The sequence below is a fragment of the Pipistrellus kuhlii genome, unplaced genomic scaffold (genome assembly GCF_014108245.1).
Source record: "Pipistrellus kuhlii isolate mPipKuh1 unplaced genomic scaffold, mPipKuh1.p scaffold_m20_p_14, whole genome shotgun sequence".
Classification (NCBI taxonomy): Eukaryota; Metazoa; Chordata; class Mammalia; order Chiroptera; family Vespertilionidae; genus Pipistrellus; species Pipistrellus kuhlii.
In genome coordinates, this window is record NW_023425449.1 from 47,389,598 (window position 1) to 47,415,876 (window position 26,279).

General features: G+C 55.0%; 1 protein-coding gene across 12 annotated transcripts in view; it reads right to left on the reverse strand.

The window, feature by feature from the left end:
- WWP1 (WW domain containing E3 ubiquitin protein ligase 1) overlaps positions 1 to 26,279 on the reverse strand; it is a 78,078-nt gene that overhangs the window by 8,063 nt on the left and 43,736 nt on the right. For 7 of the 12 annotated variants that reach the window (XM_045581578.1, XM_036437344.2, XM_045581569.1 and 4 more), the window contains 15 exons: positions 25,350 to 25,487; positions 25,208 to 25,268; positions 23,103 to 23,332; positions 15,361 to 15,691; positions 12,036 to 12,131; positions 10,687 to 10,861; positions 8,060 to 8,114; positions 7,892 to 7,976; positions 7,652 to 7,780; positions 6,925 to 7,000; positions 6,755 to 6,826; positions 5,007 to 5,095; positions 1,892 to 2,051; positions 297 to 430; positions 74 to 214 (listed from right to left, as the gene is read on the reverse strand). In XM_045581578.1, coding sequence (XP_045437534.1) covers positions 74 to 214; positions 297 to 430; positions 1,892 to 2,051; positions 5,007 to 5,095; positions 6,755 to 6,826; positions 6,925 to 7,000; positions 7,652 to 7,780; positions 7,892 to 7,976; positions 8,060 to 8,114; positions 10,687 to 10,861; positions 12,036 to 12,131; positions 15,361 to 15,691; positions 23,103 to 23,332; positions 25,208 to 25,268; positions 25,350 to 25,487 — 1,972 coding nt within the window. Of the gene's footprint in view, positions 1 to 73; positions 215 to 296; positions 431 to 1,891; positions 2,052 to 5,006; positions 5,096 to 6,754; positions 6,827 to 6,924; positions 7,001 to 7,651; positions 7,781 to 7,891; positions 7,977 to 8,059; positions 8,115 to 10,686; positions 10,862 to 12,035; positions 12,132 to 15,360; positions 15,692 to 23,102; positions 23,333 to 25,207; positions 25,269 to 25,303; positions 25,488 to 26,279 lie in introns of all 12 variants that reach the window. The other 5 variants (XM_036437347.2, XM_036437345.2, XM_045581574.1 and 2 more) reach the window with 5 other exon arrangements.

A 26,279-nucleotide genomic window follows, 5' to 3' on the forward strand; every position in this document is an offset into this window, starting at 1 on the left:
TGCCACGGGGAGAGGGAAGGAGAACGAGGACCCGGGAAAGGGGGTGCGGACGGTTGCTGCCGCGGGAGCTCACCCAATGTACTCGTCCTTGTTGTCCTCCGTCACCAGGATGCTGGCGCCGTCCAGCTTCAGGTCATGCGAGGTCACTTTCCCCAGGATCTCCATGTCCACGGAGAAGTACATTTCTAAGCCACATTCTTCGATGTCGTTGTCTCTGGGTGGGAAACATACAGACACTGACTCAGAGACAGAGCAGCTGGTTTCCAGAAAATGCCGCAGTGAGATCACCCTCCAACCTTATCCAGATGAGGGAGTTATAAAACTCAGGATCGATGGACTCCAGGTCCTTAATCGTCAGCTTTTTGCTCAGCATGCGCTTGTAGAATGGCAAGGAGAAGCCAGTGTCGATGAACTTCCCGTGGAAAAGCGCCTGCGAGAGAACAAAGCGCTGTTGGAAGTTTGCAGACGGCTTCCCCCCGAGAGCACACGTCACCGAGGCCCCAGGCTGCGCGCTCCGCTGCGCCTCCTGCGAGCATCCCAGAGGGACGAGGCCCCCCCCCCAACACTAACGCACTTTCTAACCAGGGCGCCCTGACCCTGCTCTCCCCACTGTGCCGGGGGCTCAGGGCTGCCCAGCACGTCCTGCCTTCCCTGCTCGGGGCCCTGCACGTGGCTGTGGCCCAGCTGTCTGGGCTCAGCCGGGTCAGGACCCGACCCAGGTGCTGCGGGTCCCAGCACCACGCGGGAGCTTCCCGAGCCGGCTCTCGGCCCTTTCAGGGCTGTGACCTCAGGAACCCGCTCAGCACCTGTCAGGGCCGCTGTGAGGGCGGTCCCCGAGATCCCTTAGTCGCCTCGGTGCCCCCGCCTGCACCTGGCTGGGAACCTGCAGCCGTCACAGCAGTGACCTCCACCTGGGCCCCAAGCCCAGGACTGCCGCCTTCTGTCACCTCAGACGTCCCCCTTCAAACCCCACGCCTGGAAACCCGGGGCTCAGCCTCCAGCCGTGGCCTGCCCACGCAGGGCCCCACGGAGCTGCCTGGCACCGGGCTGGCGGGCTCTGCCGCCTGGGACACAGCCTCTGCCGGGTCCCACAGCTCACGCCCAGCTCTGCGAGGCCTCTCGGCGCTCCGAGCCCTGCTGGCCTCTCCTCCTCTCTCTGCACCATCAGCAGCAGCAGAGGGATGCTGGCCCCTCACTCTCCACCCACATCTGCCTGCCACTGCCCACCTCTCAGGCCCTCACACACTTCCCGGCCCTCTGCTCTCTCGCGGGCTCCAGGCCACCGTGCCCTGCTACACCTGCCGCACAGCCCTCCCTCTCCGTTCCTGTCACCAGTCCCCTGGGGCTCAGCCCTCCTCCTTGGCTCTTCCTGGTTCCTCTCAGCTCCTCTCCCTGACACAGGCCCTTGGCTTCCACCGGCCACACCTGCGCCTGGTTGTGCATGCAGACACCCCCTTCCCCACCCCCTGCTGCCCTTCTGCCGTCATCTTCCGCTGCCTGTTCACCCCCGTCCACTGGAGTCTGAACCCAGCAAACCAAACCCAGTCTGATGCCCAGCTCCCAGGCTGGCTCTTGCCAAGACCCTGCCACCTCAGGAAGCCGGCAGCAAGGGGACACACGGGCCTCCCTCGACACCCTCCCTCCTACCCCCAGGCCTCCCTGCCCGCACCACCCGCAGGTCTGGTGCCCTGCTGCCAACCACAGGTCTTCACCAGCAGCGCAGTCTGTGCAGCAAACCGAGGCCAGACTGTGTGGCCTCAGTCCCAGGGGCCAGAACTGCACCCGGAGCCCTGCCTGAGGCTCCCTCTGCCCTGAAGGCGGAGCTACAAGCCGCCCGGCTGAGCAGACACAGGTCAGGATGTGCGCCTGCTGCCTGCGCCCGCCGGCTCACCATGGCGATGAAGCGGCCGATGAAGCAGAAGTAGGAGAGGTGGTCTGGGTTGATGGTGGACGCGGGGTTGATCTGCAGGCAGTAGTTGTTCTTGCCCGCGTACTCGAACAAGCAGTACATGGGGTTCAGGACTTCGTGGGAGAGCAAGAAAAACCATTCCCTGGGGAGACAGGGCGAGTCTGTGGCGTCCACCGCACCAGGGCTGCAGCGCCCGTACGCAGTGCCGCCCCGTCCGCCTCGGTTCCCTCCGTCCCGCTCACACCCACCCGGCAGCTGGGGGTTCTTTCCAGCAGACGACCTGCCCCTCCCAGACCGTCAGTTCCCCGACAGGGAGGCCACCCCGTGGACAGCTGTGTGACCCTCACTCCACAATGCAGGGCAGGGCCTCCTGCTGACCCGACCGCAGCCTGGCGGGCCCTGAGTTTACCAGCAATGCATTAAAACGGAACTAAAATGAGAAGGCAGCCTCTTTAAACGTGATAACCATTCTCTGACTTATTACCTCCTATGCTGCCTCATTTATAGGTGTCTAATCAGTGAATTGCAGCTACATAAAGATTAATAACTTCTATGACAAAGAAAGCTCCATTTCTTCTAAAGTAGCTCCAATGCAGTGGCTGGTGATTGGGCACAAGGGCCACAACCCTCCTCCCCACCCCCCATCCCTCATCGAAGTTTTATCCGTTTAAAGCACAATGATTTCTGGGCATACAATCAGTCCTCTGACAGGCAGAGCGGGCACGGGAGTGAGTGCCCAATACAATCCCTGCAGCGCCTCTGATTCAAACAATCGATGCCACTTGAGAACATCAGACTTTAAAAAAAACAACCCTGAAATCTTTATTCTTAAGCATAATCTAGTAATTGTCTTTAATGTCAAGCAATTTTTAAAATTTACAATAAAAATGGGAGCTAGACCCAGCCTGGCAGCCCATTGACAAATGTTTTTTGACCAGGAAGGAGTCCCAGACAAAATCAGCTCAGAAGTGATAGGAGCCTAGGAGCCACTTCCTACAGCTAATCCAGTCCCCTCCCCAACCGCCCTGGACTTCCTGTGTGCCCGAGGGGCCGGGGCCGGGTCAGGCCAAGAAGGGCTGGGCCCAGAGCAGCCAGTCCCGCTGCTGCACATCACTGCCAGCAAACGCAGCTTGGAGAACACCTGGCCGCTGGCCTGGCTGCACAGCAGGAAGAGGGACACTCTGAGAGCAGCATACAGCACACCCCTCCTCCAGCCAACAACGAGGACACAGAGCTGAAAACCCTGAGTGCAGGAGCCAGCAGAGCCAGAGGAAATCAGCGCAGTAGCAGCAGCAGCAGGCAGCACTGCAAAGGGCGTGGGGCCAGTGGGAGCACCAAGACAGGGGAAAGCACAAGAGAAAGAGCCGAGACCAGAGGAGACCCCCCCCCCCCGCCCCCCCGGCTGGTGTTCCTGAGGAGAACGGACATGGAACCGAAAAGGACTCAGGCACACAACAGAGAAAATGTCCCTACATCAAGGAAGAGCGTGCTACGCTCCTGAAACCACCTTTATCTATAAACCGCAACCCTGACATCACTGAGCGCCAAGGCCAAGGACTGAACCCCGTCCACAGCCACGCCAGAGGGAGGAGGCGCGTCAACATGGCCTTCGTGCGAGCAATCTCCATCGGCCAAACTGCCGTGTGTACACCAAGGCAACAGAACAGCCCTTCTGAACACGCAGGGAGCAGCCACCGTGTGAATTCTGAGTGAGCCAACAGCAACACACCATCTAAACAAGGCGTGGGGAGAAGGAAGCATGGTCCGCGGAGCTGCCTGCCTGCAGTAACGCCTCAGAATAAAACTAAGCCCAGCAGGGGCGGCGAGAGGCTCAGACAACTGAAGTCTGAGCTGTGCAAACCACTGGCTTCATGCCCGAGCGCGCCTGCCCGCCCGCAGTGCCCGAGCCTTTCCCACCGAGGGACACAACAGACGTATACGGACACTTACTCTGACAGGCAGTGCTGCTTTTTCAAAAAACCTTAAAACAAGGAAACATTCTAATTCAACTCCCCCCTCCTGCTGCGCCTGGTGGTCCTGGCCTGTGAACATGTGGTCAGAGAGGGAGTTGTCTCGATGAGAGCAAGTTTAATTCTTCGGAAAGACTTCATCAAAGTATTTTGCTAAAAACTAAATTACTGTCAAACTAGGTGTGCACAAAGCAACTGTGGGAAACACTGATTTCCTACCACAGCTCCCAAGTGTCTCCTGTTCAGTAGAGTGAGTGAATGTGGACAACTGAACTCTCAACAGGACTCCGACTGGACTAACAACACAGACACAGCGGCTGCGCACTGTGGGCGCCATGGGCGGCCTGCAGCTGCCCGTGAGGAACGGCGCCTGCACGGGGGCCAGGGCAGTGCTGCGGAGAGCTGGCTCCATGGGGACGAGAGGAGATGTCCACATGTAAACACAGCGAATACATGCACAGCACACGCAGACACACATGTACACGTGGAGAGAAAGAGGCCATGAGAGCAATACTAGTGGTTACCTCTAGAATTATGCACCTATCGTATTTTAATTTTGATTTTTAAAAAAATATATTTTATTGATTTTTTACAGAGAGGAAGAGAGAGGGATAGAGAGTTAGAAACATCGATGAGAGAGAATCATCGATCAGCTGCCTCTTGCACACCCCTACTGGGGATGTGCCCGCAACCAACGTACATGCCCTTGACCGGAATCGAACCTGGGACCTTTCAGTCCGCAGGCCGACGCTCTCTCCACTGAGCCAAACTGGTTTCGGCTAATTTTGAGTTTTAAAATCACACTGGGTTGTTATTAAAAATACAGCTTTTCAAGAACACATCCATTGCATAAATGGAGACACACTATTAAAAGCAGATGTGGCCAAAGCTGGTTTGGCTCAGTGGTAGAACGTTGGTCCCAGGTTCGATTCCGGGCAAGGGCATGTTCCTTGGTTGCGGGCACATCCCTGGTAGGGGGTGTGCAAGAGGCAGCTGGTCGATGTTTCTCTCTCATCGATGTTTCTAGCTCTCTATCTCTCTCCCTTCCTCTCTGTAAAAAATCAATAAAATATATTTTTAAAAAAACTTAAAAAAAAAAAAAAAAAAAAGCAGATGCGTTAGCTTACCTTGCTAAACCACCATAATCAAGTCCTTCTTCTCCTCTGAATATTACATAGAGTCGCCTCCTCAGGTCATAGGGTTTTAATGCCATAATCTACAAAGAAACAGGGACACTGAAACACAAACATGTAGCACAGTTTCTTCTAAAAACAATGCAACATGCCCTAACCCAGTGGTCGGCAAACTCATTAGTCAACAGGGCCAAATATCAACAGTACAATGATTGATATTTCTTTTGAGAGCCAAATTTTTAAAACTTAAACTTCTTCTAATGCCACTTTTCAAAATAGACTCGCCCAGGCTGTGGTATTTTGGAGCCAAAGAGGTGCATGTGGCTCCCAGGCCACAGTTTGCCAACCAGGGCCCTAACCTGTTTAGCTCAATGGATAGAGCGTTGGCCTGTGGACTCAAAGGTCCCAGTTGGATCCCATCAGGGCATGTACCTTGGTTGCAGGCACATCCCCTGTAGGGAGTGTGCAGAAAGCAGCTGATCAATGTTTCTCTCTGATTGATGTTTCTCTCTCTATCCCTCTCCTTTCCTCTCTGTAAACAAAATCAATAAAATACATTTAAAAACTCCCCAAATAAAAAAACCTAAACAATGCAACGTAGATTTTATCTGTATTTTCAAAGCTACACCCTTCCTTACGTCACGCAGTACCGCCTGCACCTGCAGACCAGGCGGCTGGCTCGAGTGCGGTTCGGCTCTCCCCTTGGTGTCTCCACCCTTGCACTTGCCATGCTGTACCCTGCTCAGCGCCTCTTGAAGGCTGGAGACTATTCCTCCCTCACGTCCCCCAGGTTCCCCCCAGGCCCGCAGGAGGGGAGGAGCCACTGAAGGAGAAGCTGAGCCCTGCAAGTCCACTTTGGCTGGAGCAGGAAGCATGTGAGACGTGCGTGCACCGCGGTGAGTCTTCATGACCGCCGCCGGCCGTGTGCGTGACCCCTGCTGGCTTCCGATCCAGGCCCCAGGGACTAGCTTCCCTTCTGGAGAGTGGTGAACCCCGTCCCACTTCAGAACCCGAGCCGCGGTTACACGCGTGGTCAGGCCCAGGCAGGCACCCGAGCCGCGGCTGCACATCCAACAGGCCGTGCCCGTCCCAGGTGAGCCCAGAGCACAGGCCCCCTCCCCGAACCACGGCTCAGACAGTGCGGACGGGCCTCTGCCTCTGCTAAGCGGTCACCAGCTGTGGCAGCTGCAGGGAGCCCTGCCCCGCCTGGGGAGCGGCCCTGACACCCAGGCCCGGGTCCGGGCAGGATGTGGGAGACAGGACGACTTCCGTAAGGAGCTCTCCCCTCACCACTGCTTCACCCTGAAAGGTTGTGTGGAGGACTCGGCGAGCTTCCCGCCCACCACGGGCTGGCTGCGCTCCGGGCACCGGCCCCACCGGCAGCCCGCCACGGGCAGAGGCCAGCGCCTCGGGAGCACGGCATTCACACGGGCCGGCGCACGGTTAGACAGGCGTACGCCAACGACTGCGTAGCTTACCCCGTCCATTTAACGGGGTAGGTGACCAAGACCTTTGCCAGTCAGTGAGGTCTCGGCTAAGTGTCAATGTGCCCCTCGTCCCAGCAGCTGGGAGGCTCCACCTGCCACCTCGCCCGGACGGAAAGAGCAGCCGTCAGCCCCGCCTGGCCCGTCGGGCGGAGGGTGCGTGGGGCGAGTGAAATGCCATGCCGGCTGCCCTCTGCACACGCCAGTGCCTAACGCCGCTGACCCACAGCCGGCCTCTGGCTTCTGAGTGAGCCTCACCTGCTGGAAGGAATCTTCGAACAGCGTCTGCCGGGACACGTTGATCTTCACGTGGCTGGGGAGCGCGTTGGACTAGAAACAAACAAAACAAACCCCACGGCGGCAGCGTGAGCTGGAGGAGCGCTGTGTGCAGAGGACGGAGCGGGGGCGGGAGACCGGTGGCCCCTTACCTGGCACAGATACCGGAAGTGAGCCAGCTTCCACCGAAAGCTGCGCTCGTAGGCGATCTGCGGGCCGCCTTTCGTTCTGGAGGAGAGAGCGGCGGGTCAGCTCGGCAGGGTGGCCGGACCCCCAGTGCCAGGCTGGGCACCGGCCTCACTGGCTGGGAGCAGCGGCTCGGGCAGCAGGACCCTGACCCCACACACGGACGAGGCTGTGCTGGGACCGGGCTCTGTGGAGACGGGGTTAGAGCAACACCCACACCCACGCAGACTGGTGACCTTAACCCTGAGGTCAGAGGACCTGCACAGAGGGACGGGAGGCAATTCTGCACCTGCACCCAGAGCCGATAGGAAAACAGACGGTAAGCACAGCCAGATGGGAGCCCGGGCCGGCAGCTCAGGGGCCAGGGAGGAGGGCCAAGGGGGCAGCAGGCAGGGCCGTGCCTGGCTCTCCTGCCCAGCGAGCCTGAGCCCAGCGGAGAGCTTTCGCCGCCTGCCCGAGGGGACATTGGGACGGAGGGAGTCCTCGCGCAGCCGGGTTCAAGGGCGTTCGCTCCGCACACGGACGAGAGGCAGGGGCGCCGGCCCCTCCCGGACAGGGAGCGCGCCCGCTGAGCACACGGCTGCTCCCGGGGAGCTGACAGAGGGGACAAGTTTCTTGGTCTCAAGGTGAAGCTGAGCCAGCAGCTGCCCTGCGCCCCGAGGAAACAGCAGGAAGAGCCTGGCTGCCACTCACACGGACGACTTCCCGTTGCGAGGGTCTTTGAAGGTGGTGGTCCGGGTGTTGTGGTCCACGAAGTACCGCACGCCTTCCCGCGTGTACCTGATCTCCCAGCCCTCGGGCAGGGGCTCTTCGTTCTGTAAGCTGAACGACAGGCCATCAGGCGACCCCCGGGCACCCAGGGCATGGGTCAAGGGTCACCTGGTTCTAGCCACACGCGCAGAGGACGGAGGCCAGGCTGGGATACGGACGTACCCTTGAGTTCTTGGGTCTTCCCACTGCGTGGTTTTTGTGTTATGATTCACGAAGTAAACTCTGTCTGTTGAATCTACTCTTTTTTCTAAAAACAGAGTGAACACAGCATTTAATAACCATTTCAATATGCACCCGGCAGGTATTTTTACCACCAACACGTTCGCTTACCCCAGCCTGGAGGCAAAGGCCCGTACGGGTCGCTTTCTGCAGCCAGCACCGAAGCCTGCAGAGAGAAACGACGGCGGGTCTTCACACGGAAGCGGAGACGGACAGGCAGGGCGGCACTAGCCCTCTCTGCAGCCTCCGGACGGCGTGTGAGCAGCCGGCAGGACTCGGAGCGCCGACAGGGACAGGCCGTGGCCAGGGTCCCCGTGTGGACTTTCCTCCGGGACTCGGAGCGTGTGCCCCGCTCCCGTGGCTGAGGCACCAGAGGGAACGGCACCGGGCCGGGACGTCAGGCGGGCGGCAGGATTGGTTAGAAAGCAGAGCGATTGCCAGTTATCTTTAAAACAAGGGCCCAGCGGACCCAGGACCATCATCATGCGGACAAACTACCTGAACATTCTCTCTCGCATAGACTCACACATACATAACGCACTCCGCTTCCCCTTTAGTACAGCCCAGACACGTGTTCTGAAGCAAAGAAGGACAAACGTGGAATTGTGACGGGAGAAGCCGTTTCCCGTGACGGCATGCGTGTCCTGGTAAACACGTGGGCGCTCCAAGCAGGCACTGCCACTATGCTCAGTGCCCCTCGCAGCAGGCCGGGCTCCGAGCTCTCCGTCCTGGCCACAGCAGCAGGGATGGTGGGATGGCCACTGCCCAGATTTGGGGGGGGGGGGGGCAAAGACTTGCCGAGAGCCTCCCTTCCACGTAAAAGAGCGAGCAATTGCTAGAGAGCCATCTCCTTCCCACGTCATGGCCCTCTCAGTCCTTCAGTCCTTCTTCCTCGACTGGAAGCAAGGCCCAGGACAGCAGTGACACAGGATGAAGGTCAGGAACAGGACTCCATGGGGGAGGAGCCAGGGGGAGGAGCAGGACTCCATGGGGAGGAGCCAGGGGGAGGAGCAGGACTCCATGGGGGAGGAGCCAGAGGGAGGAACAGGACTCCATGGGGAGGAGCCAGGGGGAGGAGCAGGACTCGGTAGGGAGAGAGGAGTCATGACACAGAGCCAGATTGGATGGCATGACGAGCCAGAGAGGACTGGCCTGGGCTCCCCAGACTTGGCGATGTTCTTGGACAACCAGCCTCCATCCGTTCCCGGGCTGTCACGGGCAGGGGCACAGTTCTGATGACACCTGTTACCTGAGGCAGCCTGCCCCCAGGTGCTCCTGTGACACCGAGTCCCCCCACACGCAGACACACACACACACACCCCTACAGTCAGACGACATGTCAGCACACTCCTGAGCCCGTCCCAGGCCGCTGCAGCGCAGGAGTGGCCCCCGCCCGGCTGTAAGCCCAGGAGAGCGGCCCTGCACTGCCCGGTCGGCTCACTCTGCACAAGGCTGGCAGCTGGTTTTCCGTCCAGTCTTTCCTACCTCCTGTCCATCACCTGCCTGTAGATTTGGTATTTAAGTTGCTTCATAACACTATCTAGAGATGCCCAGTTCTTAAAATTTACATTTTCTACTTCCTGTGACCAAACCCATTTATAATAACAAAGATTTTTTAGTTTATTTTTTTAAACTTATGAATGTTTGCTTATGGCAACAAATAAATTACCAAATTTTCAAGTACATCAGAGTTTGGGGACAAAATTATCCCCAAGTCCAGGAATATCTCTGGTGGGCTCAGGGAGCCCAGGGCTGTATCAGAACCTGGCAACAGACCAGCAGAGCTCCACCGGGTGAGGCTGGCCTTAAGTGAAACCAGGAGCTCCATGCTTTTACTTACAGCCAGCAAAATGATCGTAAAGAAAGGCAAAAGGCTGGGAGTTTGCAAAGACACAGTATTTTATGAAGAAGCTAGAGGCCTGGCGCAAGAAATTCGTGCATGGGAGGGGGGTTCCCTTCAGCCCAGCCTGCACCTTCTCCAATCCGAGACCCCTGGGAGATGTCCAATGCCGGGTTCAGCCTGATCTCTGGGAGTCGGACATCCCTCTCACAATCCTGGACTGCTGGCTCCTAACCGCTCACTTGCCTGCCTGCCTGATTGCCCCTAACTGCCCCCCCTGCCAGCCTGATCACTCTATCTGCCTCTGCCTGCTGGTCTGCTCGCCCCTAACTACCCCCCCGCCCCCGCTGGCCTGATCATCCCTAACTGTCTCTGCCTGCAGGTCTAACTGTCCCCAACTGATGCTGTCCACTGGCCTGGTTGCTCCTAATTGCCCACCCACGCCTGCTGGCCTGGTCAGCCCTAACTGCCCCCCTCTGCTGGCCTGGTCGCCCCCCTCTGCCACCCCCCAGCCTGGTCGCCCCATGCTGCTTGCTTTTCAGTCCATGCAACCCTCTGTTCAGTCATCCCTCACTAACCTCCCTGCTGACCTGGTCACCCCACACAGCCTGTTCGGTCGTCTTTCTATTGTAGTTGTTTCAGTTGTATGGTTGCTTAGGCTTTTATATATATATATGTTGCATTTATGAAGCTATCATTTAATAAGGATAAACACTGAGTCTAAGTTATATTAGGAAGCTGGAATTCTTAAAAAATGGCTCAAAGTGGTTATATGTATCAGAAACCTTGTCAAAGGTCGAATCCTACGTGCCCTCTAACTGGGCAGAAGAGAACATGGCAGGAGGGAAGGAGGTAGGAGGGGGGAGGTGGGAGGGAAAGTGGCGCCTGGGCTGCTCACCGAGTAGAGGTAGCGCTGGTTGAACTGCTGCAGAGCGCCCTGCAGCTGGCTGCGCTGGGACTGCCACTGCTCGAAGTCCCGCACGGACTCCAGGGTCGGCCGCTGCCACGTGGTGGTCCTGGTGTTGTGGTCCACGTAGTACACCCGGCCCCGGTCGTCCACTCTTCTCTCCCAGCTGCCCCAGGACAGCAACAAAAACAGACAGCCGCTCAGCAGCAGCACTGGGAAGCAGTCATTTAGCACTTCAAGCAAATGACTTAATGATCAAGTCCAAGCCATGATACAATAACTTTAAAGCAATGTAACTTATATTCCTCAGAAAAACAATTAACATGTAACGTGCTATTTATATTAGATAAACACCTCCCAGGATTTCTAAGCTCGGCCTCACAAAGGGGCCACAGACTGAACTGTCCCAGGATCAAGGCCCTTTTCTGGGAAGCCTCACCCACTGAGCACTGACTGCACCTGGCAACCGCCCAGGGCCATGGGCCACGGCCACAGCAGGACACGAACGCCAGGCTTTTGGGGGCTCTCTGCCCACCGACCTGCACGCGCTGCAGACACGCCTTCCCCCTGCCAAGCTCTCAGGTGCAGCTCAGCACGAACCCGTCCAATTCCAGCCTCAGTGCCCGACACCCGACGCTCCTTCTGGGATCACGTGGAGCCACGTGCACTCCCTCCTGGTCCCTCAGATGAGAATGCCCTTCCCCACCTGAACACCTGGACACGCCGTCCCCAGGCCACCTGCAACCCGCTGTGGGCACTAATGACAGGATGCTCTCGAATCCTCGCAGCCGCCAGCCTCACACAGAGAGCACTGCCGGCCGTGAGCTTTGGGACGGGGTGCGCTTTGTACTGGTGGACAGAGCTCCCAGGAGGAAAGACGAAGAGGGGAAATGCAGGCTGCAGGCCGAGTGTGGACACTGACTAGCACCTGAGCTGGCTAGTGGGCGGCATGCTCACGAGATGAGACAGAAAACCAAGGACAGGGGCATGAGTGTAAATGGCCTTTGGGGACAGGGCAACAGAAATGTCTAGGATGCCCACCCCACATGATGGCAGGCCACTGTGACCACCTCTGGACCATCACTGGTTTACGCCTCTACCAGCCCATACACCCCACAAGTAATGGAATTCGGGTCACTATCTACGAGAACATTCCTTAAACAGTTAGGCAGGCTGACATCGGAGCTGCAGTAACTCATGCCAGTGTTTGACCATCTTGTAGGAAGCCCTTCAAGCCAACGAAAGGAAACAATGTGCAGAATGAGTCACGCTCTGCCGCAGGAAGTAAATGCGGAGGCCGGAGTGTGAGAAACACCCGGATACAGTCAGCTGCACCTTACCCTGGGGGTAAAGGCTGTGGCCTCTCCCACGTGGTCGTTCGAGTGTTATGATCCACGTAATAGGTTCTCCCGTGAGGGTCTTTCCTCTGCTCCCACCTTTAAAAAATGCAAAAATGTAAGTAAGAGACAACAAATGAGACAATCTGAAACATGACTCCCCGTTATAACCAAGGAATTACAGGTTTCACTTTAAAAGTCTAAATATATACATATTATTATTTCTTTACTCAATTATTAGTGCTTTTCTTAAGTTCTTACATTTTTCCTTTCATTAACACTGTAAGTACAGTCAGCAGAAGAAGACAGAATATGTAATATTTTTATTTTTTAGGTACATATTTTTATTGATTTCAGAGAGGAAGGGAGAGGGAGAAAGAGATAGAAACATCAATAAAGAGAATCATTGATCGGCTGCCTCCTGCATGCCCCCCACTGGGGATAGAGCCCACAACTCAGGCATGTGCCTTAACCAGAATCGACCCTTCAGTCCACAAGCTGGTGCTCCATCCACCGAGCCAAACCGGCTAGGGCAGAATGTGTCATGTTTTTAAGAAGACACTGGGGCAGAGGAACTTTCAGTCTAACAGCAAGCCCGAGGCACAAATGTCAGGGAAGTGACAGCCAGTTTTGCCTGCAATTTCAAAACCATGCATCTGAGCTACCAGCAGGTGCGGCCTGCAGAAGCCAGGGCCCCGCTCCCTGCGGGCCTCCCTCCCTGGGCACCAGGGTCGCCTCTGTGCACAGCTGTCCCGCTCTGGCCTGAGGGGAGCCGGAAAGTCTGCAGACACCCTACTGTGTCTTCCCTGTTCCACTCGAGACTCTACTCCCCATCTCACACTCTCTTCTGTGCTCCCTGCCTCTTCCTCTCCAGTCTTTCCATATGATATAGAAGAAACGTTTTAAACATCTTTCCTAGTAACAGACAAACATGTAAATTGACCGTACCTCTGCTACACCACTAGCCAATCAGGAGTGATATGCAAATTAACCCAACAAAGGCGGTGGTTAATTTGCATACTCAGCCACAGAGTGACCGGCCTTCTGCCCCACTCCTGGTCTCTCAGGGCCTTGGCAGCGTGGGAAGGAGGGGCTGGAGCGGAAAAAGCAGCTCCCAAAGAAAGAGGTGGCTCCAGGGCCTGAGCATGGGGCTTGTAGTACAAAATAAAGACTTGGTATTCCTGAGTTTTAACATGCTTGTTTCCAATTTGAAAGAATAGAAAGTATTTTTGTCTTAAACACAAGGATCCAGTTAAGTTTGATTTCTTTTTTATTAGGGAGGCCTCGCTGATTTCCCCATGAAACGCCCTCACTTACTGATGCTGCTCCCTGACAGAGTGCACAGGTGCACACACGCACACACACTCTTAACACTCCCTCGCCCCCAGCTGCCACACACACAGGAGGGCAGGGCCCTTCCTCACGTGACTCTGGAGACCCTCCTGGCAGCTGAGCCGGGAACAGGCCTGCTCCCCACCCCTCCTCCTTGTCCTCACTAACTGTGGGGACTCCTCTGCCTGGTTTTGGAGAACATGGTCCTGGGGCTGCAAAGGAAGGACATGGGCAAAAACTCAGGTGAGTCCAGGGCCACCTCCGTGGTGGGCTGACAGGACCGGGCCCGCGGTGGGCGGACAGGACCGGGCCCGCCTCCGCGGTGGGTAGACAGGACTGGGGCCGCCTACGCAGTGACTGGACAGGACCGGGCCCGCCTCCGCGGTGGGCGGACAGGACCGGGCCCGCCTCCGCGGTGACTGGACAGGACGGGGCCGCCTCCGCGGTGACTGGACAGGACGGGGCCGCCTCCGCGGTGGCTGGACAGGACCGGGGCCGCCTACGCGGTGGCTGGACAGGACCGGGGCCGCCTACGCGGTGGGTAGACAGGACTGGGGCCGCCTACGCAGTGACTGGACAGGACCGGGCCCGCCTCCGCGGTGGGTAGACAGGACCGGGGCCGCCTCCGCGGTGACTGGACAGGACCGGGGCCGCCTCCGCAGTGACTGGACAGGACCGGGGCCGCCTCCGCAGTGACTGGACAGGACCGGGCCCGCCTCCGCGGTGGGTAGACAGGACTGGGGCCGCCTCCGCGGTGACTGGACAGGACCGGGCCCGCCTCCGCGGTGGGCGGACAGGACCGGGCCCGCCTCCGCGGTGGGCGGACAGGACCGGGGCCGCCTCCGCGGTGACTGGACAGGACCGGGCCCGCCTCCGCGGTGGGCGGACAGGACCGGGCCCGCCTCCGCGGTGGGTAGACAGGACTGGGGCCGCCTACGCAGTGACTGGACAGGACCGGGGCCGCCTCCGCGGTGGCTGGACAGGACCGGGCCCGCCTCCGCGGTGGCTGGACAGGACCGGGGCCGCCTCCGCGGTGGCTGGACAGGACCGGGGCCGCCTCCGCGGTGGCTGGACAGGACCGGGCCCGCCTCCGCGGTGGGCGGACAGGACCGGGCCCGCCTCCGCGGTGGCTGGACAGGACCGGGCCCGCCTCCGCGGTGGGCGGACAGGACCGGGCCCGCGGTGGGCGGACAGGACCGGGCCGCCTCCGCGGTGGCTGGACAGGACCGGGGCCGCCTCCGCGGTGGGCGGACAGGACCGGGGCCGCCTCCGCGGTGGCTGGACAGGACCGGGCCCGCCTCCGCGGTGGGCGGACAGGACCGGGGCCACCTCTGCGGTGGCTGCACAGGACTGAGGTGCAGGCCATGCCCCGCAGCAGTGGAGGCTCCAGCCACGCCTCCAGCTTTGCGTGTGGTCTCTGAGCAGGTGATGCCGCTCAGAGCAGCTGAGACCTGCTTGCCCCTTTCTAGCCTCTGGTCCCAAATTCTCACAAACGCAAAGGCACGGACCCATTCATGCTAAAGCCTCCGAGCCAAGCAGCCGCATGAGCAGCTGGATGACACGGGAGGGAGACGCCAGGTGGAGGCAGGCTCTTCCCCACAGTCATGCCGTGGGAGATGCAGAGGATCAAAAACCACCGCAGAGCCGTGAGAACCGGGTCTGGAGCTGGGTGACCCCCCACTCGGGACTGAGAGTTCTTGAGTGGGGGTGCTGGGGCGGACCGCAGAGGCTGCAGAGAGGAGGCCGTGCTGGGGTAGCCACGGTCACACTCAGGAAAAGGGGCTCCAAGCAGAGGGTCAGGAGGGCCTGTCGGTGACACAGCTGCCGCTCTGCCCTCTGCCCAAGCTTCAGGGGGACCGTGTGCCATGGCTCACCCTGCACACCATCAGCCGGACTCACACAGGCAGAGCCATCGCCAGGAAGTCTGACACTCGGAAGGGAAGGGAAGGGAAGAGAAGGGAAGGGAGGGGAGGGGAGGGGAGGGGAGGGCACGTACCCGGAGGGCAGGCTCTCTGGGCTGGCGCTCCGCCCGGGCTCCACACTCCCACCTGGCTGCCGCAGCTTGGCTGCTTCCGAGGCCGAGCTGCTTCCGGCGGCAGAGGCTGCAGCGTCCAGGTTGCAGGTCCCGGCCCCGACGGCCGCGCCATCGCCATCCAGGAGGCCGCCGCCACTGCGCTCGGAGGGCACCGGCGCTTCTGGACCCGGGGCCTCCTCCCTGGGGGGCCCAGGGCCAGGGGTGGCCCGGGCACTGTCCTCGGGGGCCCCCGCCTGCCCTGGCGCAGCGTCCTCCGGGGGGGCCGGTGCCTGCGAGGATGACTCTCCGTTAGCTGCAAGGCAATGAACAGGCCATGTGACCGAGGACCAGGCCGAGCACAGCGAACACAGTGGGGCCTCAGGGACTGATGAACATAAAATAGGACAGACTCCATCTTTTGTGCTCCCATTTTAGAGATATAAAAAAGTCCTTATATACAAAAAAAACCCTAAGGAAAGAGAAACTAACGTTAGGATAACAATATTTTTCCTCCAAATGACCATTCTGAACATCTGCATAGGAATAAAGGGACTTGAGGGTGGCCCTTGTCTGCAGACAGTGGCTGGCAGGTGCGGGGAGGGCGAGGGGCATTGACTCAGCCAGCGCTACAGGGACTGCCCAGTGTTCAGGCCCACTCTCCAGTCCAGAGACCCAGCCCAGCACTGGGTCCGTTTCAGCCCCAGGACCTGGAAAAGGAAGTTAATACAACTGGAAAGAGAGCAGACAGTTGAACAAAACTGATGAGATCACACACCACAGCTCTGACACAGGAGGGCCAAGGAAGACTGGGTGCCAGGCCAGCCTGCAGACAGAGTGGGTGAGCGGGCGGGCCCCCAGCGGTCAGACCTCAGTGCACATGGGCAGGTCAGTGGGTCCTGCCGGGTGTGGAGAGAACGGCTTTGGAGAGGACACAGGCAGCGCAGGACGAGGAGCAGCCCCCACGTCCGTGTCTGACACTGGCTGAGAGGACCCCCTCTTCCCCTCCCCGCCGTGCTCTCAGAGGCCGCCTCCTCCATGTGTGCTCCTCCGTGTGAGCCCTCATGTCCACACGAGAAAAGGTGGCAGCATCTTCCCAGTAGAACAAGATGAAATGGTGCCCAGCATGAGCGCGGCCCGGGCCTGGGCCCGTGGAGCAGACGGTGCCCTGCAAGAGCCACAGTGAGGGTGCCCAGCGTGCCACTGCCCGGCCACCACTCCTGCTTAGGTTACAGCAACAGCCCTGTCCTTCGTCCACACGGCCCACCCTCTGACCAGATAACCCATCTTCACGCCCCTGGGAAATGCAATCCACACCTTCCCCACGGCCACACCTGGTTGCACAGTGCTACCTGGCCTCCCTCCCAGGCTAACTGCTTCCCCTCGGGGAGAGTCTGCTCAGGGGCGCCGTCAGGACAGCGTCTGGAGCGTCCAATCCGATGCCGTCCCTGCCCGCCCCACCGGCTCCATGTTATACTGTGGGTTTCTCAGTTGTGAAATATTCTATTTATTTGTGTTTACTTATTTTTAATTAAAGTGCAGAATGCAAAAATTTGGTCAGATTTTTTCACTTTTGTATTCCCAACAGATACAAAACACCTGGCATATGAAAACAAAAAATATTTGTTGAACCAATAAATTAAAGACAAATTAAAAAAGAACTAAATACACCTCTTTCAAAACTATGCAGATAACAAAGCATTAATAGAAATATAATTACTGTTTGAAGTGTAATTAGAATAACTTTGGAATACTAATATAATTAACATATGAAGGATTTAATAACACAATCAATGCCCTGACCTAAATAAATTCCGGAGGTAGAGCGGTAGTTTGAGTTTCTACAATACATATATATATTCCATCCAAACACAGAGAACTTTTGGAAAACCTGACATTTGTAAACGCCAAAACTAAGTCCCCAATTCTACAACCAGGAGGCCACACTCTGACCGTGACTCAAAACTAGAACAAAAACCCCAAAGGCAGCACCATGCCTCCTGAAGCCTGGCATCGAACTCGCGGCATGCCCTCGTGCCCAGCGCTCACTGGTCCTGCGAGCAGCTCCATGGAAGGTGGTGGAGGGAGCAGACCTTCCTGTGCGTCACAGGGACTTCCTGTGAATCGATAATTATTGCAAAGCAAAATGCCACAAACAGAAGTCCAATAAACACGTGAAACCAGTTAGCCATGCCCAAAATTTGCCATATTGAACTACAGTCTGCTTTATGAATAAAACAATCTTCTCTCTATATAAAAGCCTAATATGTCCCCTTTTACTCACTATGACGTGCTGACCGTGGGGCGGGAGGGCATGCAGAACGAAGCCCCAGCAGCCAGCAGCCGGGAAGGGAGGCCCCGGCTGGCAGCCAGCAGCCGATAGGGACCCTACCAATGCATGAATTTTGTGCAGTGGGCCTCTAATCCTATCTAATAAAAGAATAATATGCAAATTGACCACATCATTCCAAGACACAAGATGTCTTCCCCCATGTGGACACAAGATGGCCGCCACAAGATGGCTGGCAGGGGAGGGCAGTTGTGGGCAATCAGGCCAGTGGGGGAGGGCAGTTAGGGGTAATTGGGCCGGCAGAGGAGGGCAGTTGGGGGGAGGGTCCCAGGCTAGCAGGAGAGGGCAGTTAGGGGTGAGTAGGCCTGCAGGAGAGGGCAGTTGAGAGGGAACCCAGACCTGCAAGGGAGGGCAGTTGAGAATGATCAGGCCAGCTGGAAAGGGCAGTTGGGAGGGACCAGACCTGCAAGGAAGGGCAGTTGGGAGCAATCAAGCCTGCAGAGGAGGGCAGTTGGGAGGGACCAGGCCTGCAGGGGAGGGCATTTAGAGATTACCAGGATAGCAGGGGAAGGCAGTTTGGGGCAATCGGGCCAGCAGTGGAGCAGTTAGGCATCTATCTGGGTGGCAGGGGAGTGGTTAGGGGGTGATCAGGCTGGCAGGCAGAAGCGGTTAGAGGTGATCAGGCTGGCAGGCAGGGAATTGAGTGGTTGAGAGCCAGTAGTCCTGGATTGTAAGAAGGACATTCCTTAATGGGTCTCAGATTGGAGAGGGTGCAGGCAGGGCAGAGGGGCATTCCCCTCCCCTGTGCACGAATTTCTTGCACCAGGCCTCTAGTTTATATATATAAAAGCCTAAGTGACTGGCCGACTGGCTAACTGGCCGGTAGCTATGATTTGCACTGACCACCATATGCTCAATGCAGGAGCTGTTGAGTGACAGCAACTTTGCAGAGTGCCCTCTTGCACTCCAGGACCTCTCAGGGGATGTCTGACTGCTGGTTTCGGCCCAATCTCCGGAGACCAGGCCAAGGGACTCCACTGGGCCTCTAGTAATTCTGTATTAGAAAAGGTTATCTGCCACTACAGGCTAGGGACAGAGGGAAGAAGTAGAAAAGAAAATAGTATTTCTCTTAAAGTCTGCCACTGTCCAAGGACTATTTAAAGGAATTTGAAGGAATCCTGTAAGCAGTAGCTTGAGTATACCCTCTTTCAGAAACAGAGGTGCTGAATTTTGGGAAGTCTGGTCACTGTGTGGAGTGGCAGAGCTGGGATCTGAACCTCGTCCTGTGAGAAGCCAGGTCTAATCTTCACATCATGACTGACTCCTACCATTTAGCTTAAAACGACGACCAATGTTCATAGCAGCTAAACATATCAAACAATCACTCACTCAAGACTCAGCCCCACGGGAGCTGGCATGCACCTTCTGACTGGGAACCCTTTGTCTCGAGCCCGCCCATTGGTGTCCACGCCTCATACCTCTGTGGACTCCGAACGGTGACAGGACTCAGCTACACGACATAACACCAAGCACACCGGGGCCCACACTCGTCCTAAGCACAGCAAACTCAGAGCACTCTCAAACCAGTGCTAGCTATTCTGCCAGCCAATGCGTTTACGAAACATACACCCCTCGGCTCTAAAGGTCTGAGGACTGTGGTGTTGAAGGTAAGGGATTAAAACCTGTCGTGTGACAGACACAGAACATGCACGCTCCTGCCCCCATTCTAACAGTGAAACTAATGTTTAAAGGCCTTCATGCAAAAGAGGAATACAATTTTGCACTAAGACCTTAAAAGAAAAAACCATTCCCTGAAAACATGCCTGGGTTCATCCTCCCACTGAGGGCTGACAGACAGAAGGAAAGGCATGGGTCAGCGGCGGCTGCCACAGCGGGTTCCGGAAGCTGCAGACTGGCCAATGGAATGACGCAGTGCACAGTTCGTCAGATGTCACCAACAATAGTCAGAGGTGCTACGTCACTGTGCTGGGTGGAGGCATGTTTGAGGCCATCGAGGCACAGAAGACAAACGGCACAACTCTGAGACAGAGTCCACACCGCGAGGGCAGGCGGAGGCAGAGCCGGGGCTACCCGGCACCCTCCCTAGCCGAGCACTCGGCCTCGGCTCTTCCAGCACTGGCATCCCCCACAGCTACGTAGCCGGTTCTGGGGGGAAACGGGGCGCACATCCAGAACAGGCACCTGGATGGCCTTGGGCTCCTCTGTTTCCTGTGAATGTCCTGGGCGGAGCTTTCATTCCGGCTCCTCACGTGTCTTATTTTCACCTTGGGGTTTCTCACAAGGACAACCAAGGGGAATTATTCCCATGTAAAGTCTCTAAATCACAGACGAGCTGTGGGTTAAAGAAGAGATTGCCCCTTTGGCAGCCACACAGCACGTGTCAGTGCCTGCGGCCAGCGGTCCCTGCAGCACTGGGCTCAGGCAGCTGCGGCAGCAGAAAGCATGCGCTGCCCACTCTGCTCCCAGGTGCGGGCGAGGCAGGCCTTCCGGCGCGCTCACACCCTCCCCCGCTTCGAATTACTCCTGGGAACAGCGGGGGCACCTACACAAGGCGATATTTCCATTTTGTACAACCTCTCTGGAGAGTTTGCAAGGGAGTTACATAGTTTAAACCCCTCTGGCCACAGAGCCCTGGATTCATGCTTCACTGTGAAGGACTGGCACTCAGATAAACCATTTTTCCATGTGCTGACATTTTAAAGAAATAAAATTTTGGTCCTTCCTATAGCTATGTCCTCAGGTAATTTTAAAAACAGTAATATTTGCCCTGGCTGGTGTTGCTTAGTGGATAGAGTGTTGGCCTGCACACCAAGGTTGAAGGTTTGATTCCTGATCAAGGGCTTGTAGCCGAGTTGTAGGTCCAATCCCCCCCGCCCCCCCTCTGCTTCCCTCCCTCCCTCTTTCCCTCTCTCTCCCTACCTCCTTCCTACTCTCTAAAAAACAATGGAAAAAATATCCTCGGGTGAGAATTAACAAAATAAAACAAAACAGAACTTGTACTATTTGAATCAGGGTAGATAACACGGAATGGAATCTAGGGCTGTGGTTGGCAAACTGTGGCTCGCGAGCCACATGCGGCTCTTTGGTTCCTTCAGTGTGGCTCTTCCACAAAATACCACAGCCTGGGCAAGTCTATGTTGAAAAAGTGGCATTAGAAGAAGTTTAAGTTTAAAAAATTTGACTCTCAAAAAAAATGTCAATCGTTGTCTTGTTGATATTTGGCTCTGTGGACTAATGTTTGCTGACCTCTGTCCTAGGAGACTTAATTACTGCACTTACTCTTGGAATCAGCGAGGACGCTGCTCACACTGGTTCTTCACTCAGCTCCGCACCTGGGATCTCATTAACAATCTTAACTGAGCTGTTCTTTGCTTACAGACAATTCTGGATAATCTAAGACGTTCCCTTTCCTCCTCTGCTAGCAGAAACCTGAAACAAATGTTCTTACTAGAAAGTTGGCCAGAATCAGAAAAGGAATGCGTCTCTCTCTGCCTTTACCCTGGGTGTATATCTTTTCTCTCCGTTTCTCAGCCACCTGGAATTTATTTAATTTAACAAAAAGTTCTACCTATTTTTGTTCCGAGGGTCTTTAAGTTTATTTATTCATACAGATATTTTAAATGCTTACCCGAGGATATGTTTTACTGATTTTAGAGAGGCGGGGGAGAGAGAAACATCGGTGTGGGAGAGAAACATTGATTGGTTGCCTCCTGTACTGGCCCAGAGGAATTGAAACTGAAACTGTTTGGTGCACGGAAGAACGCTCCAACAGACTGAGCCACTGTCAGGGCAAGTTTATTTATATATATATATTTTAATATATATTTTATTGATTTTTTACAGAGAGGAAGAGAGAGGGATAGAGAGTCAGAAATATCGATGAGAGAGAATCATCGACCAGCTGCCTCTTGCACACCCCCTACTGGGGATGTGCCCGCAACCAAGGTACATGCCCTTGACCGGAATCGAACCTGGGACCTTTCAGTCCACAGGCCGACACTCTATCCACTGAGCCAAACCGGTTTCGGCAAGTTAATATATTTTTAAGGGAGAAGCATTAATAGGCCAATTAAATTTTTAAAAACTCATGTCAGTTCCAATGTTTACAAAAACTCTGAGGATAACACATGGTAAGTACCCCCCAACCTCAAGTGTAAATGCAGATCGTCTCATTGATAAATCAGCCTGTTTTCATTTAATCACTGAGTCGCTTCTCTTCATGCTTCTACTTTTGAATAACTTGCCATAAACAGAAAACACTGGGCAGAACACAGGCTCTGGGACCAAGAGACCCGACTCCAGCCCAGCACACACGATAGTCATCTCAGTAAGACCTAAAATGTTCGAATTTTAAGAGATCTGTCTGGAAGAGTTAATGTATAAAGAAAATAACAACAAAAAGAATCCATGAAATTTACAGCAAAGTCCACTGAAAAGTAGGATCAGAGGAATCTTCCTTCCATAACAGAACACTTAACTCTTGGAAAACACAAAACTCTCTGACAGCACATTTTCTTACCAGTTTACATGCCAAGAAATAAAATATTTGTAGACTATAGTTACAGGAACCATTCATTACCGACAAGTCCATGAAGTCACTTAGGTCCTTTTAGAAATACATTCCCTATTATGAATCACACTAGTAGCCCTGTGCACAAATCTGTGCACCGGTAGCTCAATGCCACTTTCCTGTAGCTCCGCCCGCTGCCCTGTCCTCCTGTAGATCCTTCCCCCCACCTCCCATAGCTGGCTGCCCTGCCCCTTTCTGCAGCTCTCCACTGCCTGGGGCAGAGATGCTTGTAGCTCACTGCCCCAGCCTCCTGTTGATCCGTGATCCGTCGTTATGCCTTCCGGTGTAACAAATAATTAGCATATTCCTCTCTTACTATATAGGATTGTACTTTTATAAAGCCTAGAAATCTACAGTAGATATCACATACTAGATACAGAATAGAGTGAAAAATTGTACATTTTGGCCGAAACCAGTTTGGCTCAATAGATAGAGCGTCGAACTGCAGACTGAAAGATCCTGGGTTTGATTCAGGTCAGGGGCATGTACCGTGGTTGTGGGCACATCCCCAGTAGGGGGTGTGCAAGAGGCAGCTGATCGATGATTCTCTCTCATCGATGTTTCTAACTCTCTATCCCTCTCCCTCTCTGTAAAAAATCAATAAAATATATTTTTAAGAAATTGTACATTTTGCTTACTGAAATGTGCTGTGATCTCTAAATTAATGTATTTTGGGTGTATTTCGCAAAGTAATCTAGAAAATTCAAAATTACTGCCAAAAAGCTCAGGCCTTGTCATCTGAATTGCTACCGTGGAGCTGAGGACAGGAAAGACTGCACCAAGAGGAGAGTGGGCACAGGCAGTGTCCCGGAATCTCCACGCACATGCGCCCTATCACAGACTTACCAGTGTCACCGACGGGCTCAGCTGTGCGTGGTCTGGGAGCTGGTGTGTTTTGGGGTCTGGCAGCACCTGGAGATGGAGCTGGAGCTGGAGCTGGAGCCGGAGCCGGAGCCGGAGCCGGAGCTGGAGAGGAAGGTGTGCTACCTCCATTCGCCACGCGGGAGTAGCAGTTCTGCACCTCAGCGGGAGCGGGCGCTCGGCTGTCTGCTCCACCTGCACCTTCAGCAGTCAACCTTCAGAAGCAAGATGTCTGACTTCAGTGAACTCAGTACAATTCAACAACTTCTCCTCAAAATGGTCATAAGAAAAACCTACCAAGTTCTTCACATTCAAATAAAATGACAGAGAGCAACGAACAAATACAGGGCACAATCTTTCTTACATAAAGATTTAAATTACTTTTGGTTCTAAGCATATCCCATACTACCAGATAAATCTGTGCTGAAAAATACAACTATACTAAATCAAAATAAATTCTGTCCCTCAAAATAATGTTCAAATTGTACATTTTAAATACTTAAGTCTAAGAATACTAATTTTAAAGTACTGGCCCAATGCACGAATTCATGTACATTGAAAGGAAATTAATTAGAAGAAATATTTTAATATCACTATTTATCCTTTCTCTAAAATAGAAGTGTCAACCAAATTCACAATTGACAGTGACAGTGATAGCTTTATATATAGATAAACTTGCTTAATTAGATCTGCTTTCTGATGTACCTGAACTTTTTCCAGTCCAGTGAAGCACCCAACTTCTCTTACAGGTAACTGCCAGTGAAACAGCAGTAAATATCAACACGAAGCAGATTATTATTGTAGATCACACAGGGAGAACAAAGGGTGAAATATTAACTGCAGCAGTGTTTGACTATATTCTGTGCAGTGAGAAAACCTGAAGTCATTTTCAAGGCCATTTCTTCTTTTCAGTCAGATCAAGTTTCTAAGCTTTCTAAATCTCTGATTTCCAGCTAACGAAAAGAAAATAGGATCCCACCAAGTCTCCTGTCTACCTACTCCATGACTTCTGTGAGGATCAAATGAGATGAGGCACAGGAAAACACTTCACAGACATTTGGTTATACTGTGAAATGATTCCACCTGGCTATAAAGCAAGTCATGCTCCTGAGCTGAAGAAACTGCAAGGAGGCTAGTTGCTAGGGAGAGGAAGCCGAGCGCTGCTATGTGATGTCATTACGCAGATGGAACTTAGCATATTAGCCTTTTATATATATAGATGCTCTGAAATATCTTCAAAATACTTGCGAAACAAAATCAATTTCAAAATATTGTAATTCTATTGATCAGAAAAGTCTCATAATTGTAGAGATTAATGAAGAAAGCCTCCCTTCATTACCATCAAATATAAATTAGTAATAATTTACAATCGACATTTGAAAACTGCAAAAAGCAGAAATTAGAAACATACAGAAACCACAACTGCAAAAGCAGATATTGTGACCCTCCTGGGCAGTAAATTCCAACATGGACACTAAATACGTTCACTCAAGCCAACCACCTCTGCTCAGGCCCGCGGGAGCAGGGAGCTGTGACTGCGAGGAGGCGGCCGTGCTGGGACGGGCCTCTCCCAGCAGCAGTCTCCCTCTGGAGTTCTGGTCGTTCCATTACAGTCCACCTGTTACCCGCCTGCATTCCTATTTGACTGCCACCAGCAGAAGCCTCTCTTCATTACCATCAAACATAAATGAAGCGGATGATAAACGCAGGCTGGTCTCTGGGGAAAGACCACGTGTTCTCTTCCATGGTCCACAGGGAGCAGAAGATGCCCGATCCCTGTACGGCCAGCCATAACCTGGCACGCGCAGGCTGGGAACGCCCACGTGCAGTGAAAAAGAAGGGAGTCCGACACCTCCAGCATGGGCGTCAGACAGAGGGCCCGTGCTGTCCCACTGCACTGATAAAGCACGTCCTCGCGGGACAGCCTGCGGGACGAGCAGCAGGCCAGAGGCTGCGGGCTGTGGAAGCGCCTTATCCCAATACAGCTGGCTTCACACTGCTTTCCCAGGAAGTCAACCGAAGGGACGTTTTAAGTTCCGAGGCAAACGCTAAGCTGAGGCCACAGATGCCTCAAGGCGGGGATGCTCTACCTGCTCGTCCTGGCCGAGGGCTCTCCGTTCTCCCGTAGGGCATCACCGTTCTGTATTTCTCCTGAACAACGAGAAAGAGAGAAAAGGATTTTATACCTCCTGCTGATGGTTCTCTGAATTTTGCAGACACACAGAAGCTTACTGGTTGGGGCTGGGCTGCATCTTGTCAGATTTTCTGGCTCAATCGCCAACCCGTCCAGCACCACCGTCAACTCGCCAGTTTGCACCACGCCGTTCTTGTTCTCCAAGCACAGTTTCAGGTGTTCCTTCACTCTTTCCACTGGAAAAAAAATCCGAAGTTGAAAGCTCCTGCTGCCCACAGAACTGTCTCAGAGACCAGAACTGCAGTGCAGATGACTGCGGCCCCTGGCTGTGCGGGGAGGGTCCTCTGCACCCAGCCTGCAACCCAGGCCGCCCCCTCCCGCCTGCCTCGCCCACCACGGGCTGCCCCAGCACGCCAGAGCCCTGTGCTCGGCATGAACCTCAGAGACAGGTGGGCGGGGCCAGCCTGGTCCGGACAGGCTTCCGGCCCAGGCTCCCACTGGTGCCTGCGCCACATCCCTGCGCGAGCCGGACGGCGTGGCACTGACTCGGCTCTGCACGCCCAGTGGGGCGGCAAGTGAGCAATCAGGCTGCTCCTCTCCTCCTCTCCTCAAGGCAAACAGAGCTATAAGAGCATCACACCGAAGGCCTGCCACAGGTGCAAATGCCAGGCATACAGCACATGTGGCCCACGCCTGACACAAGGCGCTCGGCGGGGGTCCCTCAGTGGCGACACACTTCCTCTGTACAAGGCCACCTCTGTCCTTCCTGCCATGAGGACACCTCGTTCTTCCTGAAACTCAAGCTCATTTCACTGCACCTTCTTCTGTCCCAGAGTATGCAACCCTCTGATAAAAGAAAACCTTACAGAAAATCCACCCCAACATCTGTACCAACGCTCACATCACAAACAACAACAAACATTATAGAGAAACTCGAGAAAATACAAAAGCTAACACACACAAAAAAACCTACAATGCGGCATCATGGCTCTGCCCGGGCTAACGTGCAGACCTGAAGAACCTACACT